At 31.0% G+C, this 14817-nt stretch overlaps 4 protein-coding genes across 5 annotated transcripts; 2 read left to right on the forward strand and 2 right to left on the reverse strand.

Moving 5' to 3' along the window:
- The first annotated feature begins 1526 nt into the window (after positions 1–1526).
- On the forward strand, positions 1527–3536 carry LOC120147226 (staphylococcal-like nuclease CAN1). 2 transcript variants are annotated; one of them, XM_039160664.1, is made up of 9 exons: positions 1527–1679; positions 1786–1841; positions 1932–2046; positions 2126–2221; positions 2336–2523; positions 2611–2667; positions 2737–2896; positions 2980–3048; positions 3318–3536. In XM_039160664.1, the coding sequence occupies exons 1-9, from the start codon at positions 1542–1544 to the stop codon at positions 3414–3416; spliced, it is 978 nt and encodes a 325-aa protein (XP_039016595.1). In that variant the 5' UTR covers positions 1527–1541; the 3' UTR covers positions 3417–3536. The 2 variants fall into 2 exon arrangements, with proteins under 2 accessions (XP_039016595.1, XP_039016594.1); XM_039160663.1 differs by having other exon boundaries at positions 2336–2667.
- Positions 3537–3811: 275 nt separating this feature from the next.
- LOC120147227 lies at positions 3812–4947 on the reverse strand. The gene is made up of 3 exons (XM_039160665.1): positions 4532–4947; positions 4057–4126; positions 3812–3976 (listed from the first exon to the last, which is right to left on the reverse strand). The coding sequence occupies exons 1-3, from the start codon at positions 4892–4894 to the stop codon at positions 3924–3926; spliced, it is 486 nt and encodes a 161-aa protein (XP_039016596.1). The 5' UTR covers positions 4895–4947; the 3' UTR covers positions 3812–3923.
- A 2601-nt stretch (positions 4948–7548) lies between these two features.
- On the forward strand, positions 7549–8429 carry LOC120147047 (protein LURP-one-related 14-like). The gene is made up of 3 exons (XM_039160513.1): positions 7549–7845; positions 7933–8175; positions 8296–8429. The coding sequence occupies exons 1-3, from the start codon at positions 7615–7617 to the stop codon at positions 8422–8424; spliced, it is 603 nt and encodes a 200-aa protein (XP_039016444.1). The 5' UTR covers positions 7549–7614; the 3' UTR covers positions 8425–8429.
- A 3371-nt stretch (positions 8430–11800) lies between these two features.
- On the reverse strand, positions 11801–12645 carry LOC120146988 (wound-induced protein 1-like). Its single transcript, XM_039160464.1, has 2 exons — positions 11968–12645; positions 11801–11930 (listed from the first exon to the last, which is right to left on the reverse strand). Exon 1 carries the CDS (start codon positions 12388–12390, stop codon positions 12037–12039), a length of 354 nt encoding a protein of 117 aa, XP_039016395.1. The 5' UTR covers positions 12391–12645; the 3' UTR covers positions 11801–11930; positions 11968–12036.
- Between the last annotated feature and the right edge of the window lie 2172 nt (positions 12646–14817).

Below are 14817 nucleotides of genomic sequence, written 5' to 3' on the forward strand. Positions count from 1 at the left end.
AGTATCCTTTGAGATTAATGGAGCTTACGATTTCTCATTAGGCACTCACCAGCTGTTTTTAACTACTACATTTTAGCTATTTCTTTCTCGTTATTCTCATTTTTACATTTTTGGGCACCCTAATTTGGCCAAGGAAATATATATATATATATATATATATGTTTTGCGCATTAGAGCCATACCTTTTCTTTTCTTTTCTTTTTTTCTCGAATGGAACCCAAATAATATTATTAACGGGCATCTTTTTAATAAAGACACACCAACGTGAAAACGCTCTTCAAAAAGCGCGTTTTAGAGGGAGTGTCTTTATCTACGTAACAGATCATTCAGACGGTCTTTTCTACGTTGATGTCGCCCAAAGTCAAAATGAAAAAAATAAAAAACGATGGACTAAAATCTGTACGAGTTTCATTCAAAAAGAAACAACGTGCGCAATACTTGCTGAAAAAGGTATTATTCTAACAAAATTATCTTTTCTATAAAATTTCCATAATGCATAATTTATAGAATTTTCGATTATAGTAATTTTTCCTAATTATCTATGATTAATGTTAATATCAGGTTTAAACATTGTTGATATTGTTTTTATTTTTTAGAGTCTATAAAGTACGGTTGATAGATGTTTTTTAAATGAATACTATTTTGTAAAATAATTAAAATATGTTTACACAATTTTATCAATATGTTATAGATGGTTTCTAGTAATCTCTTACCGATAATCACAATTAATCCTAATAAATAAAATTAAATATTTTATTGTTGACGGAATTTGAACTCATTCTTAAGGTGTATCATTATATTTCTTTTGATGCATTTGATAAAAAATATTAGAAATAATTTGATTCAATAAAAAAAAGCTTTGAAAAAGATAAAATATATAAGAGATTATTTATTCGTCAATAAAAAATATTTATCAATTGTTTTATATAATTTTTAGATATAATGATAAATTTAAGTCCACAATTACATTTTTTCATTTTGGTATTTATTTTTTATTTAAAGTTCACCATCAATTTTTTAAAAAATCGTAAAATTAATCTTGCATTTTTTTCAAAATAATTAATTTTTTATTTTTTAAAATAAAATTATTTTTAAAAACATTAAATTTTCGACGTAGTTAATATATGGCGGTATGTGTAGACTTCATGAATGTTTTCAAAATATTTTTATAATTTTATTTAAAACATAACATATAAAAAATAATTTTATATTAATATAAAAACCCACATAACATATTAACCCAAATGTTTTTCTTTTTAGAAATAAAATACACATGAAACACAACCGGCCCCCAGACCGGGAATTCCTCCGAGCAATCTCACACACGCAAACGTTTCTTACAATATACGAAAAAAGGAAACCGTTGACTTGGAACTTTAACAGCGTACAGTTTACAGATCTAAACTGTTAATCATTATCCACCAATCAAACCTAACCACGTGTCCCTCTGTAATTCTTCATTCGTTTTTTTGTTTCTCAAGGCTCTCTCCTTTCATAAATCTCTGCAACTTCGGAAGAAAAAAAAAGATCAGATTTTTTCTATGGGGAATGCTCTGAGATTTTTGTATAGCCGTTGCTGCAAGCCCACCACAGCTGGAGGCTCCCACGGTGTCCCAACCTCCGACGACGGTGTTTCAGCTCTCTCCCATGATCTATTCCAATTCGATACCACCTCTCAGGTAATCTTTCTTCAACTTTTCAATCTTTGTTCCTTCAATAAAGCTAAAGAACGAATCTGGTTTTGCTTTGATTTTCGTTAAGATTGTGTTTCCAAATTTGTTTTAGGTTCCTGAAGGGCTAAGTAATCATGTGGTTTCGTCCAAGAAAGCTCAGGCCAACTGGTAATTTAATTATGAACAATTCTCCGACAATAATGATATGTTTGTACTTAGTTTTTTGTTTTGTCTGAAATATGACAACTGATGATGAAGGTATAGAAAGCTATTAGATGCTTGGAGAGAAGCCAAACCGCCGCCGAAAACGCCGGAGGAAGCTTCAAGGTTTGTCGTTCAGACGTTGAAGAGACACCAAAAGGCAGATGTTGAGGTGCAAAGTTGCAGAAACCACCATTAAATCTTACATCATTTGATTCAGATTATGACAAGTTTGTTTTTAATGTTTTCAGGGATTGTTGGCATACTATGGACTTCCTCAGCAGCCTTCTGCTAGCGGCCCAACATCATCGTCTCAAGCAGTCAAGTTCGAATTGCAGACTTTACCGGTATGGACCATCTTTCTCGAAACTTCAGATTCGGGTACAGATTTATGCTTGAAACGTGAATGAATATGAGTCGAACATAAGTATTGACATGGATAATGGAGTTGAAATAATTAGGTGGATCTGAAAGCAGTACCAGATGGAGATACCATAACAGTTTATGTAAGTACTACAGATCCTAGAGAGTCAGCTAACTTACCTCGAGAAGTCCGATTGGCTGCCGATCAAAGATCGAAAGCGTGTGCTGCCAAGAACCATACAAAAGCCAATGAACTTCACAAGAAAATTACTAATTCGGGATACAGGTTCAACAATTTAAATCATTCGAGTTTCCTATATTATCTCTTAAAACTGATGGTTACTAATACAGTTTATCTTCTTAACAATTACAGATTCTTAAATCTTCAGAATCAGGAGATCCTCGCTAGAAAGTATCGGATCCGGTTAAGGTAACATTAGTTCCTTCGTGAAATGTCGATGTTTCATCAGCTAAATATCATGACAGTGCAATGAAACAGGGGTATCGATGCGCCGGAGAGTTCGATGCCATACGGCAAAGAAGCAAAAGCAGAGCTGGTGAAGCTTATTCAAGGGAAATGTTTAAGGGTTGTTGTCTACGACGAAGATCGATATGGCCGATGTGTTGGTGATATATACTGCAATGGCAAATTTGTTCAGGTATTTATCTTCGAATGTAACACTTTCATCTCCTGGTTTACCTCATAAGAGCAGATTTCTCTAACAATCTCCATCTTGAACAGGAAGTACTGCTGAAAAAGGGGCTTGCATGGCATTACTCGGCTTACGACAACCGTGTAGAGCTCGAAACTGTGAGTAACCAACCATAACAATCTTGGTTTCAGGATGTCTTTTCCGCATCACCTTACGCATCGAATTTCGGCTGTCACCACTAGGTTTGCTCATCAAAGGTATTGTTTTCTTTTGGTACCTATAGGTGCCCAAAGAAGACAATACATTGATGGCTAAAATTCTAACTGATGCTCGGTAGAGACATCTTGAAACCTGATCGTTACACCATTCCTTTCTGCTAAAACTTTTTTCTGCCAATTCTGAACATCATGTGATTGAATAAAACTAGTGGGAACAAGAGGCTCGAGCAAAAAGAGTCGGTTTATGGGCTTCAACAAATCCTGAGAAGCCATGGGAATGGAGAAAGAACAAAAGACAAGGCAACTGACGCTGTTCCAGATAGAAGTGACCATCTAAACCAGCATAAAGAAACAAAGGATTGCCCTAATTAAGTTGTTGTGAATTGTAATAACTGTTCAAATGATATACAGAGTGTTCTAATTTATTATGAATTTGATTATTACAAATCTTATACTCTTTTGCATCAATATGACACTAAATTTGAGCAGTACCAACCGGAATCCGCATAAATCCTAACGAAGAGATAACGGAGCATATAAACAATCAATCAACTATCATAGACCGATATACATCAAAAAGAAGTCTACACTTATATGCAAGTTTCGCCAATAGAAGAGACCAGCGCTTTATTCATATATCTCGAATAACCGAAACATAATCAAGTGAGGCACAATGATAGAGAGATAGCCAAAATCAAGATAATGAGGAAAATTTCTGTTTATTTGATTCTTTCAAGTAACAAGAAATGGAGAACCAACAATTGAATACAACTTACGTATTTGCTGACAATTTTAAAAGGAATACAAGTTCAAGCTCATTGTGCATCACCCCTCGGTTCATCAGAGTCTGAGTCACTGGCGTTGTAACCTGAAGGAAACCGTAAGAATGATCATCCAAGAAAGCAGTTATCGACCGTAGTTTAGCAGAGAGGGAGCCAGGGAGAGTACCTGGACGCTTATCACTAACTTTCCATACGGAAGATCTGCTCCTTGAAGCTTTACCGATCCAAGCATGCCCCTAATTTCAGAAGAATCGATTAGCTAATACCAACATGATTCCGAGTTAACAAGCACACCATGAATGAAACTTTCAGGTGTCATCAAGCACCAATATAGGAACAAGTTCAGTGACATGAAAGCACCTTCTCTTGCAGAGAAATGCAAGAATTTTCCATATAAAAAGCAATCAATCAAGATTCCAATTAATGCAACATTTTTCTCAATAAAAGAAATACTAATTTGAGAACCAATTCCCAGATTTCCTAGGCATTTGGAATACTATTTACTACATCGCAAGAAAAGTTGCAAGAACACAAAGAACATGAAAAGCAACAAAATGAATCAAATTAGGCCTTTTTTTCAAGAATATATAACTCCGTGAATCAAATTGAATATGGAAAACTAAAGAGAGAAAGAGAGGGACCTGTTGAACATCTTTAGGAACACCATAGCCATTGCAATACATCTGTCCAACAAGGATTTGCATGTTGGTATCACCGGCCTTGGCCTCCTTAAGAGTGTCTTGGAACCATCCTTTTACCAACTCGGAAACCACCTGAGCCAGCGGAACCCGGTCCTGGTCACCCCAGGTATTATTATTATTATCCATTGCCTTCTGATTGACTCGCTCTGAGTTGAGACGGACGCCACTCGGCCTCGCCTTTTCGCGGCAAGAAACTCTGTTTCTGGATATGGGTTTGACGTGTTTTGGCCCGTGGAGTTTGTCTGATGGGACTGCTTTTGCAAAGTCTTGGCCTTTCGTCGTGCAAACAATTGATTTCCCCATAAAACAAACAGTTTTTGAAACCCAGAGTTATACTCCTAGTTTTTAGAACCAAAAAAAATCAACGAATTAGAAGCAGAGAATTGGAAGAAATGGGTTTACTATTTTTAGTACTTTGTTTTTGTGCTTTCTTTTCCCTTATCTGATCTTATTTCATGGTGACTGTTTTAATGAGACATGTCCCAAAGCAAAAGCAATTAGATTTTTTTCACATTTTAGATTTTTGAAACCCAGAGTTATACTCCTAGTTTTTAGAACCAAAAAAAATCAACGAATTAGAAGCAGAGAATTGGAAGAAATGGGTTTACTATTTTTAGTACTTTGTTTTTGTGCTTTCTTTTCCCTTATCTGATCTTATTTTCATGGTGACTGTTTTAATGAGACATGTCCCAAAGCAAAAGCAATTAGATTTTTTTCACATTTTAGATTTTTTTTTAAAACATCAATTTTTTAATTTATTAATTGACTAAACTATATCAGATTTTATAGAGACATATTATGGGAAACTCTCTCAATCCAATTTACTTCACGGGCAAATATTAGAATTCAGACTCTTAATTTTATTTAAGAAATCTAATATATTTTCTCACTAAACCTACTGGTTTATAAAAATAATTTAAAGTTTACTGGTAAAATAATTAAGGCTTCATGTAAAATAAATGCTCAAATTACTCTTAAAATTAACTTTAGATACTTAAATAAATTTTTATTAAAAATAGGTGTATAACGTCTCCAACGTTATACTTTTAGGTGTCAAGACTACTGTTAAGTGACACGTGTCATGCAAATAAATTTTCAAAAAAATTAAATAAAATTTTCAAAACTTTTATATACCTGAAACGCGTCACTTAACGATCAAATTTAACAGCAGGTACCTAAAAGTGTAACGTCGAAAATATTAGACGCCTATTTTTAACAAAAAAATTCTTTAAATATTTAAAGTTAATTTAAGTGTAATTTAAACACTTATTTTTTTTCAATAAGTAAATAATTAATATCTTTGAAAAGTGTTAAGGTATAGACAGATTCTTAGCGTGTTACTCATCCAATCCTAAAAAAAATTTGATTATTTTATCATTTCGAACCAAATTCATTCAAAACTAGATAAACAAGACCTACCATAAAAAACATATAATTAAATTTATCTAATCATAAAATTTAGGATAAATTAAATATCTAAATGATGTTAATTAAATTACATATTATTAATATTTTCAATTTAATCATTAATAGTTTAATTTTATCAATCAAATTATTTAAATATCTAAATGATGTTAATTAAATTACATATCATTAATATTTGACGTAAGTATTGATATGGTTGTTAACAAATTTGGTAACATATACATGAATTTAACTTTTTTTTTAAGCTTGTCCTATAAGTTAATTTTTTTTCTAAGATTCTTTCTATTTCAATATTGTTTTTTCCCACTATTTCTCAAACTATGGTATTATTGGCTCTCCTCTTATTTTTATAGTATTTTTAAATAAAAATAAAAATTTCATTAAAGAAAAATCAAATTTTTATGTTGTTATATTATGTTAATTGATGGAAAATTGAAAAAAAAAAAATCAACAATCTTGCATAATATTTAGATAATTTTAACTTTTTTCTACTAAATTCGTATTGATTTATTCAGCCTCTTAAGAGGCTATTCTGTTAAAGAAACTTCATGAAAGAAATAATAATCGAAATTTACGCTATATATACACATTTTATAATGTATTTTTCTTTTAAAAAATAATTATTTCAAAAATCGGGAGTTAAGCTCCGTCACTAACCTAAATAAATTGTATTAGTAGGTCTCATGCAATTTTTTTTTAAGAAAACATGAATTGACATACAATTTTTTTATAGCATTACAATATTCAATCTTCCTTAGTGTTATTAACACACAATTTCACATATTGTTATTAATAACAAACATAGCTTATTTTATTATTTGTCTTATCAAGTTAGCGGTTTGTTATTAGAATAACCATAAATAATTATTCGTGGTTAATTTATAATAAATTGATAATATAAGTGATTGAAATGAAACTTTATAAATGTTAATGATCAAAATAATAATAAAAATAGTCTTTTAAAAAAAAAAACTACTTATTTAAGAAAATATATATTTTTACACTTTTCCAAAATACAATTGTTTAGTCCTCTCTCTCATCCATGAATTTGTTTCGGTCTAATTTTCATCAAAAAAAAATCTCCACCATCCCTAGATTATTGGTGTGTTAACTCTAACAATTCATCAAAAATCACAAACAAATTAACAAGTTTATTCCTTTAAAACTCTCCAATTTTTATCTTCCCCATTCTCATCGGTCTTTTTCAACTTCATTTGATGATAATCTAAACTCGAAATGATCTGAAGGTATGTTTTTGAAGGTATGTTTTTATATCGACTTTATATGCATATCTGTACGCACATAAAGTGATTGTCAAGTTGTCGGTTTAAAAAAATGAACATTTGCAGGTATGTTTTTTAATTTTCAAAATACTTGTTTTTCACGTTTAAAGATGTCAAGTTCATGAAAGGAAATGATTTTATAGATATTCGAGCGTCGTATTAATCGTATTTATAATGCGACGTGATTTTGTTGAAAATTAGGTTCATAGAACTAGACTTGTATAGCACCATGTTTCCCACACTGGAAGAGATTCATTTTCCAGGAAATTTCAATATTAAATTTCCAGCAAAGAATTTGTAAACAGATTCAGAAACATGGCAACCGGCGATGAGATGATTAAGGTTGTTGGGGACAGATACTGTGTCCCATACACGATGGAGCTTGTCGTGAAGAAGAAATTGCAATCGTTTTCGAATTCGCACTACGATGTCTTCGACACCACCGGAAACATTCTGCTTCGAGTCGACTGCAGTGTCTGGAACTTGCAGCGGCGAAGGGTCGTGACGGATCCCGCAGGCTTCCCCGTCGTCACTCTCCGCGAAAAGGTTCGTAACACTCGAAAATCTCAAACACGTCACGGTTACATGAACAACATTTTTTGTGTGTCTAGTTGATGGATAATGATGTCATAGGGTACTGGAAAATTGCAGCAACCAATATCGTGGAAACAGGAATGGCAAATTCATGAAGGCGGAAACTCGGATTCGAACAATATTCTCTTCAGTGTGAAGAAATCGAGTGGTTTTCATATCAAAAGCAACCTCGACGTCTACTTAGGAAGCCGGTGCAAGAAAGGCACCGGCGATTTCCGCGTGACCGGGAGTATTGCTTCTCTTTCGATCAAGGTTCGGAGAGGGATTTCAGTCATTGCTGAGGTATAAAATTGATGCCTTTGCTTTGGTTTCTAATTTTCTAATTCAAGTATATGAATTCAGAATTAAAAAATTCGAATCGATTATCTGAATCAGTATTGCTTATTGCGAATTAAAATACAGGTTAGCCACAGCTACACATGGGAAAGCTACAAGGGCAAAGAGAGTTTCAAAATAAAAGTTTATCCAGAGGTGGATTATGCCTTCATTGTAGCTTTGCTGGTTATTACGCACGAAAACGAAAATGTATAATTTTTTTACGGGATAGAGATATGATTTTATGTTAATAATATAAACTTTTAGAAAGTTATGTAAAAAGTTAAATGATGTAAAACTAGATTACTAATAGAAAAAAATATAACTACGTGGAAATTTAAAATTTTAAAAAATACAATCGTATTTGAAATTTAAAAATAATTAATTGCATACAAAAGCCCAATATAAAAGACTTAGTTCGACCCATGAGCATGTCTCGACTATATTAATATAAAATATGAATCAAATTTAAATCTTAAAATTTTCATTCATTTTTTCCAAACTATATCTTTTAGAAAATAATTTACATCCATAATTACAATCAACATATTTGTACGAGTACAATAAAAATATTTTTTTATCACTTTGGTTTGTGTGAGTTTTAAATTTGGATAATTCCTAATTAGATTCATTCTAAATATGTGTTATTTTGAGTTCGAGTCATTACATGTTCAAATCATTTGAGGTCCAAATAATTATTTTAATATTGTTTGTTGTTTCATTTTCAGTTTAAATTTAAATTATTTTGAACCGAAATCGTTTTGAATCAATTTAAATTCAAATCAATTCAAACTTAACTAAAATAATCGAATTTTTATGATCAAATTAAATTGAATCGAAAACAAATATCGTGAATCGGATCAAAGTTTCAGAGTTGACATTTGAATCCACAAGATCACAACCCAACCACCAAGTTTGGAAGACAACAAATGAACTAATTCCAAAAGTGATGAAAAGAAAATAAAAGAAAAGTTTTCAAAAATATCTTTGTCCATACGTTAATACATTTGATGTTTGAGGCATTCAAACACTCAATCCACATTTGAACATATTATTTGGTTTTATTTCTCACATTAGTTGTTGTCTTAGCCTTTAATTGTCTAGTAAGCGTAAGAAAACGACGTAACAATCAGAAATATATTAAAAGGGCAGGTGGAGACAGTCACCTCTTTTGAAATTTTCATATTTTCTATGTATATTTTCTATTAACAATCTATTTTTATAAATCCACTCTCTAACATAAGATCGTACGTCTGTCCCTAGAAACAAACTCATGACTTGTAAAATAATCAAAACGTAGAAATTTGTTTAATCACTTTACGTGTAGATATAAAACAATAACTAACGAAGAGGTTTTAAAGAATTAACTATGTGTAAAAACATGAAAAACAAAAGTCAATGACAGATTAACTTGTCCAATTGATAGTTGTCTAAATGTGACGTAAGATCATTTAGATTAAAAAAACAACACAGTCCCCTCTTTTAGGGTCTGGAATTTAAATGGATAAAAACAAATACGTAGGAATTTTAAATCGTTGTGTGTTGATATAAAAAGAGAAAAAAAAAAACAGGAGTGAAATGAAAAACCATACAAATGTTGTTAAAAAGGAAAAAGAAACATGTACATTACGTGTTAGCACAAGCCCTAATCTAACATCAATGACAACACACATGTGTAAGTTTTATCTTCAATCATTCAATTACTGTATGTTTAAAAGATTATATTTATATGTTTGAAAAACCTAATATCTAAACAATATAAGAATTGATAATGTAAAGAAATAAATCTTACATTATTTTGTTATTGTTTTATTTTTCAAGTATTTAAATACAATCTTTTAAATATACATTTGTTAAGTGGTTAAAGACAAATTTATTCATATGTCATTGTCGCTCAACTCAACTCGTGCTCGTGCTAATATGTAATGTGTGCGTTTTTTTTCTTCTTGAACAAAATTTATAAAATTTTCCATTTCGATCCTATTTTTTCTTCTAAATTTGGTCCATATTATTTTCATTCTCCTTCAATTTCGTCCTCTGCCACCAAAATCGTCTCCATATGTCACTATATGCTTGGGGAAACATTATTCCCCATATCTTGTGCAAATATATATGTATATATATATTTGATAATGTATATGTTATAAACATGTGAAATTTGACGCAACGTTTCAAAGAATATTTCCAACTATCAATAAGAATAGGTTCAGATGATTGAATTTTTCCTATTAAGTAATCATTTTCCATTGTTCTTATCTTTGAATTAAATACAATATATATGGCCCTCAAAAGGTCAAGAATAAACCACAAGGGCTTCACAAGTTGTGGGTATTATTCTTTGAACCTTATCCATGTTGCCATCAACTGGAAATAACAACAAATTAAACCCCTTTTTCAAATAACAACAACGACAACAACAGTTACGACTACAAACACATTTCTTTAACATTTTTTTATGGGTGAAACCACAATTTTTTTTTAGAAAACTGAAAGATAATTTTACCATTTTGAATCTAAAATTATATAGGACTTAATTAAAATGTATCATTTTGAAGGGGGGATAACTCTTAAATTATATATCTTTTAATAGGACTTAATTAAATCTTGAAAATTCAATGGACTAAACATGAAAATTTCTCATTTACATGAAAATTATATATCATTTAGATGAAATTTTATTGTAATAATTTAAAACATTGTAATTTAAAGGGACTAAATTATCAATTTACACTTGAAGATTATATTTTTCTTGAATTAATCCAGATCGGTTACTACAGAGGCGAAGGCAACCCTTCCAACCCAGTTTGCTCAATTCTCAAACGCCAAGATTCGAACTCCTGACCTTACTTAAAGGATCTAGTGTCTTATCTCACTAGACAAATTGTTGGTTGGTAACTTAATTGTGTAACAAATACGTATATTTGAAAATATAAACTTAAAATTTTGGATTTAAATTTTATTTATTATGTTAATAAATAATAAAATAATAACTAAATTAGTTCAAGTGATAAATAATTTGATTTCATTTAAATATGTTTCGAGTTCAATGTCTTATATATAAAGAAAATTCTCATCGAGAGACTCGCCACCAAAATCATATATGCGACACAGATCCATCTGAATTAATCAGGACAAAATTCTAAAGAATCAAGAGGGCAATCATAATAATAATAATAATAATAATAATAATAATAATAATAATATAATAATAATAATAATAAAATATTAGATCTACTTATATTCTTAATATATCCCATATACATTGATTCCAATATGATATTATCTTTAATAAAAAGAAAAAGAAAAGAAGCAATATGCTCTTATCATCGTTTCATATAATCTCATATATAATATCACTTAAAAGTAGATAATTTATGTTATTTAATGGTAATATTACTATTAGGTCCCTCAAAGAATTTTATAATTCAATTTATGTTTTTAATGAAAATTCAATGGCTTTTGACTCTTGATTTTAATTATATCGATGATGAAATCGAGTTAACTTTCATTCATGATAGTCGAATTCAAGATATTTTTTTTAAAATACAATAATTTTATTACACAATGAAAACACATTACATTATAGGAGGACCACACTGGTAAATACATTGGATAGAAAACGCAAACACACCAAATGAAACAGACCCTACAGCAAACTGAAGTGGAAATAAAAGGGTCCCAACCCTACCAAGGAACTCACATCTCTGATCTCTCTGTCGTAAGTACAAGACCAATGAGGAGCTGACACGAGAGCACTCCTCGTTCTTATTTATATTATATTATCCTACTCACGGCTGCACCTGATCAGAGAGGAAGATAGTGAAATGACTAAATTGCCAGGACAAGACCCGGCACGGACTTTCCAACCCTGTTGGAAAAGCTGCTCTCCCAGACGGAAGTGCAATGCACCGAGGTAATCTCAGCCGTCGACGGTGGATTGTTGTAGTCGGACGGCGGAGATTGACTAGAGTTTCCGAGTCTGGTAACGGTGAGAGAAGTGTTCAGATACTCCCTCACTTGGGTGATTATCCCATCCGTTACGGTCCAGGCGTGAACCCAGGAGATTGAACGGCTGTGATCGCAGCCTTCGACGATGACGGTGGATCCGAAGGTGGTGAGTGAAAGGGGATCAAACTCGAATCGGAAAGAGTCGTCTGATGAAGCTCCGGTGAGAAGGGGCATCAAAAACTGGTGAGTAGTGGGACCGTGGAACCACCATTCGAGTTCGGCGGCGAGGATTTTGTGAACGGTGTTTACGTCTCGAGTGTTTAAGGCCTCATAGAGGGCAAGAACCACCGCTTGGTTCTTGTTGGTTTCCTCCACAGCTTTATCCTGAGTGTTAGCCAGATCTCGGAAGGGAACACGAAAGATCAAATGGATTGTAGGCGGAGATTTCTAGAGAGAAATGGATATAACCAGAGAGAACTGGTGAGGATTTTTGGGAGGATCAATGGGGGGGTTTATATAGGAAAAAGCAAGAAGCAACCATCAACTTGGCTTTGATTCTCTACAGTCGTTTCTCGTCCCGTAATCTACTCTCAATCACATCAAACCGGATGAATTTAAGTTTGGGTGAATTTAGGCTCGAATATTTCATATTTACATTATTTTATGTTCAAATCATTTAAATATTCAAACTTAGTTTTTTAATCGGGTTTTTATAATTTATAATTTATGAATTTGAATTATTTTATATTTGATTTATTTGAAATCATTTATTTATATTACTTAATTTTATTTTACTGATGGAATAAAATAGCCACATCGTGAACGATTCACTTTTTTAATTTTAACGGAGAATCATGGTCGATAGAGGAAATAGTTATCGTCGATTGATAGCTTTGTATAATGTGGTGAAAGTGGCATAGGGAGAAACGGAGTTAAGGGAAATGATGTGGCGTAGAGAGGAAGATTATTGATTTGATGGAGATGAGATCCTCTCTTCAATCTTTCTTTGAGGTACAAGTATCCTCATCATAACATAGTTGGTATCAGTCATATGATAACAGTATAATCAAATTTGTCTCTGATAAATTATATGGAGTTTTCAAAAGGTCTAATTATAAATATGTCTATGACGAAATTAAATTTGGTTCATATAATTTAGGGGTTAAGATGAGAATTCCCCAATATAAAATAATGTGAAAATATGGGTACACGTGGGAGGATCAGAATGGTGATACGGTAGACGGGGGCCACCGGCCAATGGTGTTGATAAATGATTTTTTGTTTTCGTCTATAATCTTATGCGGGTAGGCATACAGGTAAGCAGTCAGGAAATCTGGTCAAACCGACCATTGTTGACCCTAGTTAAGTTGCCTATAGTAAGGATTAGTTAAAAGCAATGTGAATTCATCATATAAACAAACAAAAAAAGAAAAGGTAATTTGACTTTTTATATAGGTAATTGAGAATACAATAAAGCTTATGATAAAATATAGGTAATAGTCGTTTAATATCACTTTCCAAACAAACAACGAAAAAAATTAGAAAAAAAAGAAAAAGAAAAAATACCGTGCTAATTTGACTTTTTATATAAACACAATTTATCATTTTTTGAACTTTAATAATATAAAATTTTAATTTCTTTAAAAATTTATTATTATTAATAATTTTAAAATTAAAAGTTATTTTTATTACATTATAGTACTCTTAAATTACACTTCATATAAATTTAAAAATATAATTATTATTATAAATAGATAAAATTAAATAAATATTAAATTATACTTTATATTCATCACGTTGTCTTGTTTTTTTTTTAATTTATTATGATCTTAATGATTAAAGGAAGTGTTATTATCCCTAGAGGTCTCAGGGTTAAGCGACGATATTTGCAAGGTGTGTCTCACGTTCATTGTTATTTGATTGAGAGAATTTCAAACATATACTACTTTATCATCACCTAAATAAAAAATGATAAATTTTTTGAATTATCTTATATTCATCTTAAATTATATTTTCATTATAATTTAAACTTTTATTTTTATAATTATATTAAATTAAATAAACAGTTTGAATAGATGATGTCAAATAAAATATTAAGTTATATTTTCTATTTATCTTTAATTACATATTTATCATATTCAGACTATTAAATATTTTTAATTTATAGATAAGAAATATCTTATTATTTCAAATTATTTATTATTTTATCCCAATTGTCACATCTAGAAATCAACATTAGGGCCGGGTCCTAGGAAAATGAAGACAAGAGAGCTTTGTCTTGTACAATAAAAGAGCAAATGGAGATTAAAAAGGGGCACCACTTGTTAATAACATGGTGAAATGCAGGCATCTGCTCCGACACAGTATGGAATAGGGATGTTGAGGGTGATCGTATTTTTATTTTTTTATATAATTTAAATATTTTATCAATTATCTAATTGTGTTTTCTTTAAAAAAAATTATATTTTTATATTTTAAAATTTTTAATATATTTCTTTTAACATAAAATTGTACTCCTGGCCCTGCTCCAACACTTTGCAAACCATGGGAACATGGTAATGTGCCCCAAGCTAGAAAATATAACGATAACTCGAATTAAGTGATCTTAGTGATTAAGAGATTATTGTTATTTTCAGAAGTTTTAGATTCGAGCATGACATT

Source organism: Hibiscus syriacus, unplaced genomic scaffold (genome assembly GCF_006381635.1).
Source record: "Hibiscus syriacus cultivar Baekdansim isolate YM2019G1 unplaced genomic scaffold, ASM638163v2 tig00110933_pilon, whole genome shotgun sequence".
Classification (NCBI taxonomy): domain Eukaryota; kingdom Viridiplantae; phylum Streptophyta; class Magnoliopsida; order Malvales; family Malvaceae; genus Hibiscus; species Hibiscus syriacus.

Coding starts and splice junctions, on each gene's coding strand:
- LOC120147047 (XM_039160513.1), top strand. CDS start 7,615: ATGGCAACCGGCGATGAGATGATTAAGGTTGTTGGGGACAGATACTGT. Junction 7,846..7,932: donor TCGTCACTCTCCGCGAAAAG/GTTCGTAACACT, acceptor ATGATGTCATAG/GGTACTGGAAAATTGCAGCA. Junction 8,176..8,295: donor GGATTTCAGTCATTGCTGAG/GTATAAAATTGA, acceptor ATTAAAATACAG/GTTAGCCACAGCTACACATG.
- LOC120147226 (XM_039160663.1), top strand. CDS start 1,542: ATGGGGAATGCTCTGAGATTTTTGTATAGCCGTTGCTGCAAGCCCACC. Junction 1,842..1,931: donor AAGAAAGCTCAGGCCAACTG/GTAATTTAATTA, acceptor CTGATGATGAAG/GTATAGAAAGCTATTAGATG. Junction 2,897..2,979: donor GCAATGGCAAATTTGTTCAG/GTATTTATCTTC, acceptor CATCTTGAACAG/GAAGTACTGCTGAAAAAGGG.
- LOC120146988 (XM_039160464.1), bottom strand. CDS start 12,390: ATGCCCCTTCTCACCGGAGCTTCATCAGACGACTCTTTCCGATTCGAG.
- LOC120147227 (XM_039160665.1), bottom strand. CDS start 4,894: ATGGGGAAATCAATTGTTTGCACGACGAAAGGCCAAGACTTTGCAAAA. Junction 4,127..4,531: donor TTCCTAAAGATGTTCAACAG/GTCCCTCTCTTT, acceptor TTCTGAAATTAG/GGGCATGCTTGGATCGGTAA. Junction 3,977..4,056: donor AGTTAGTGATAAGCGTCCAG/GTACTCTCCCTG, acceptor GGTTTCCTTCAG/GTTACAACGCCAGTGACTCA.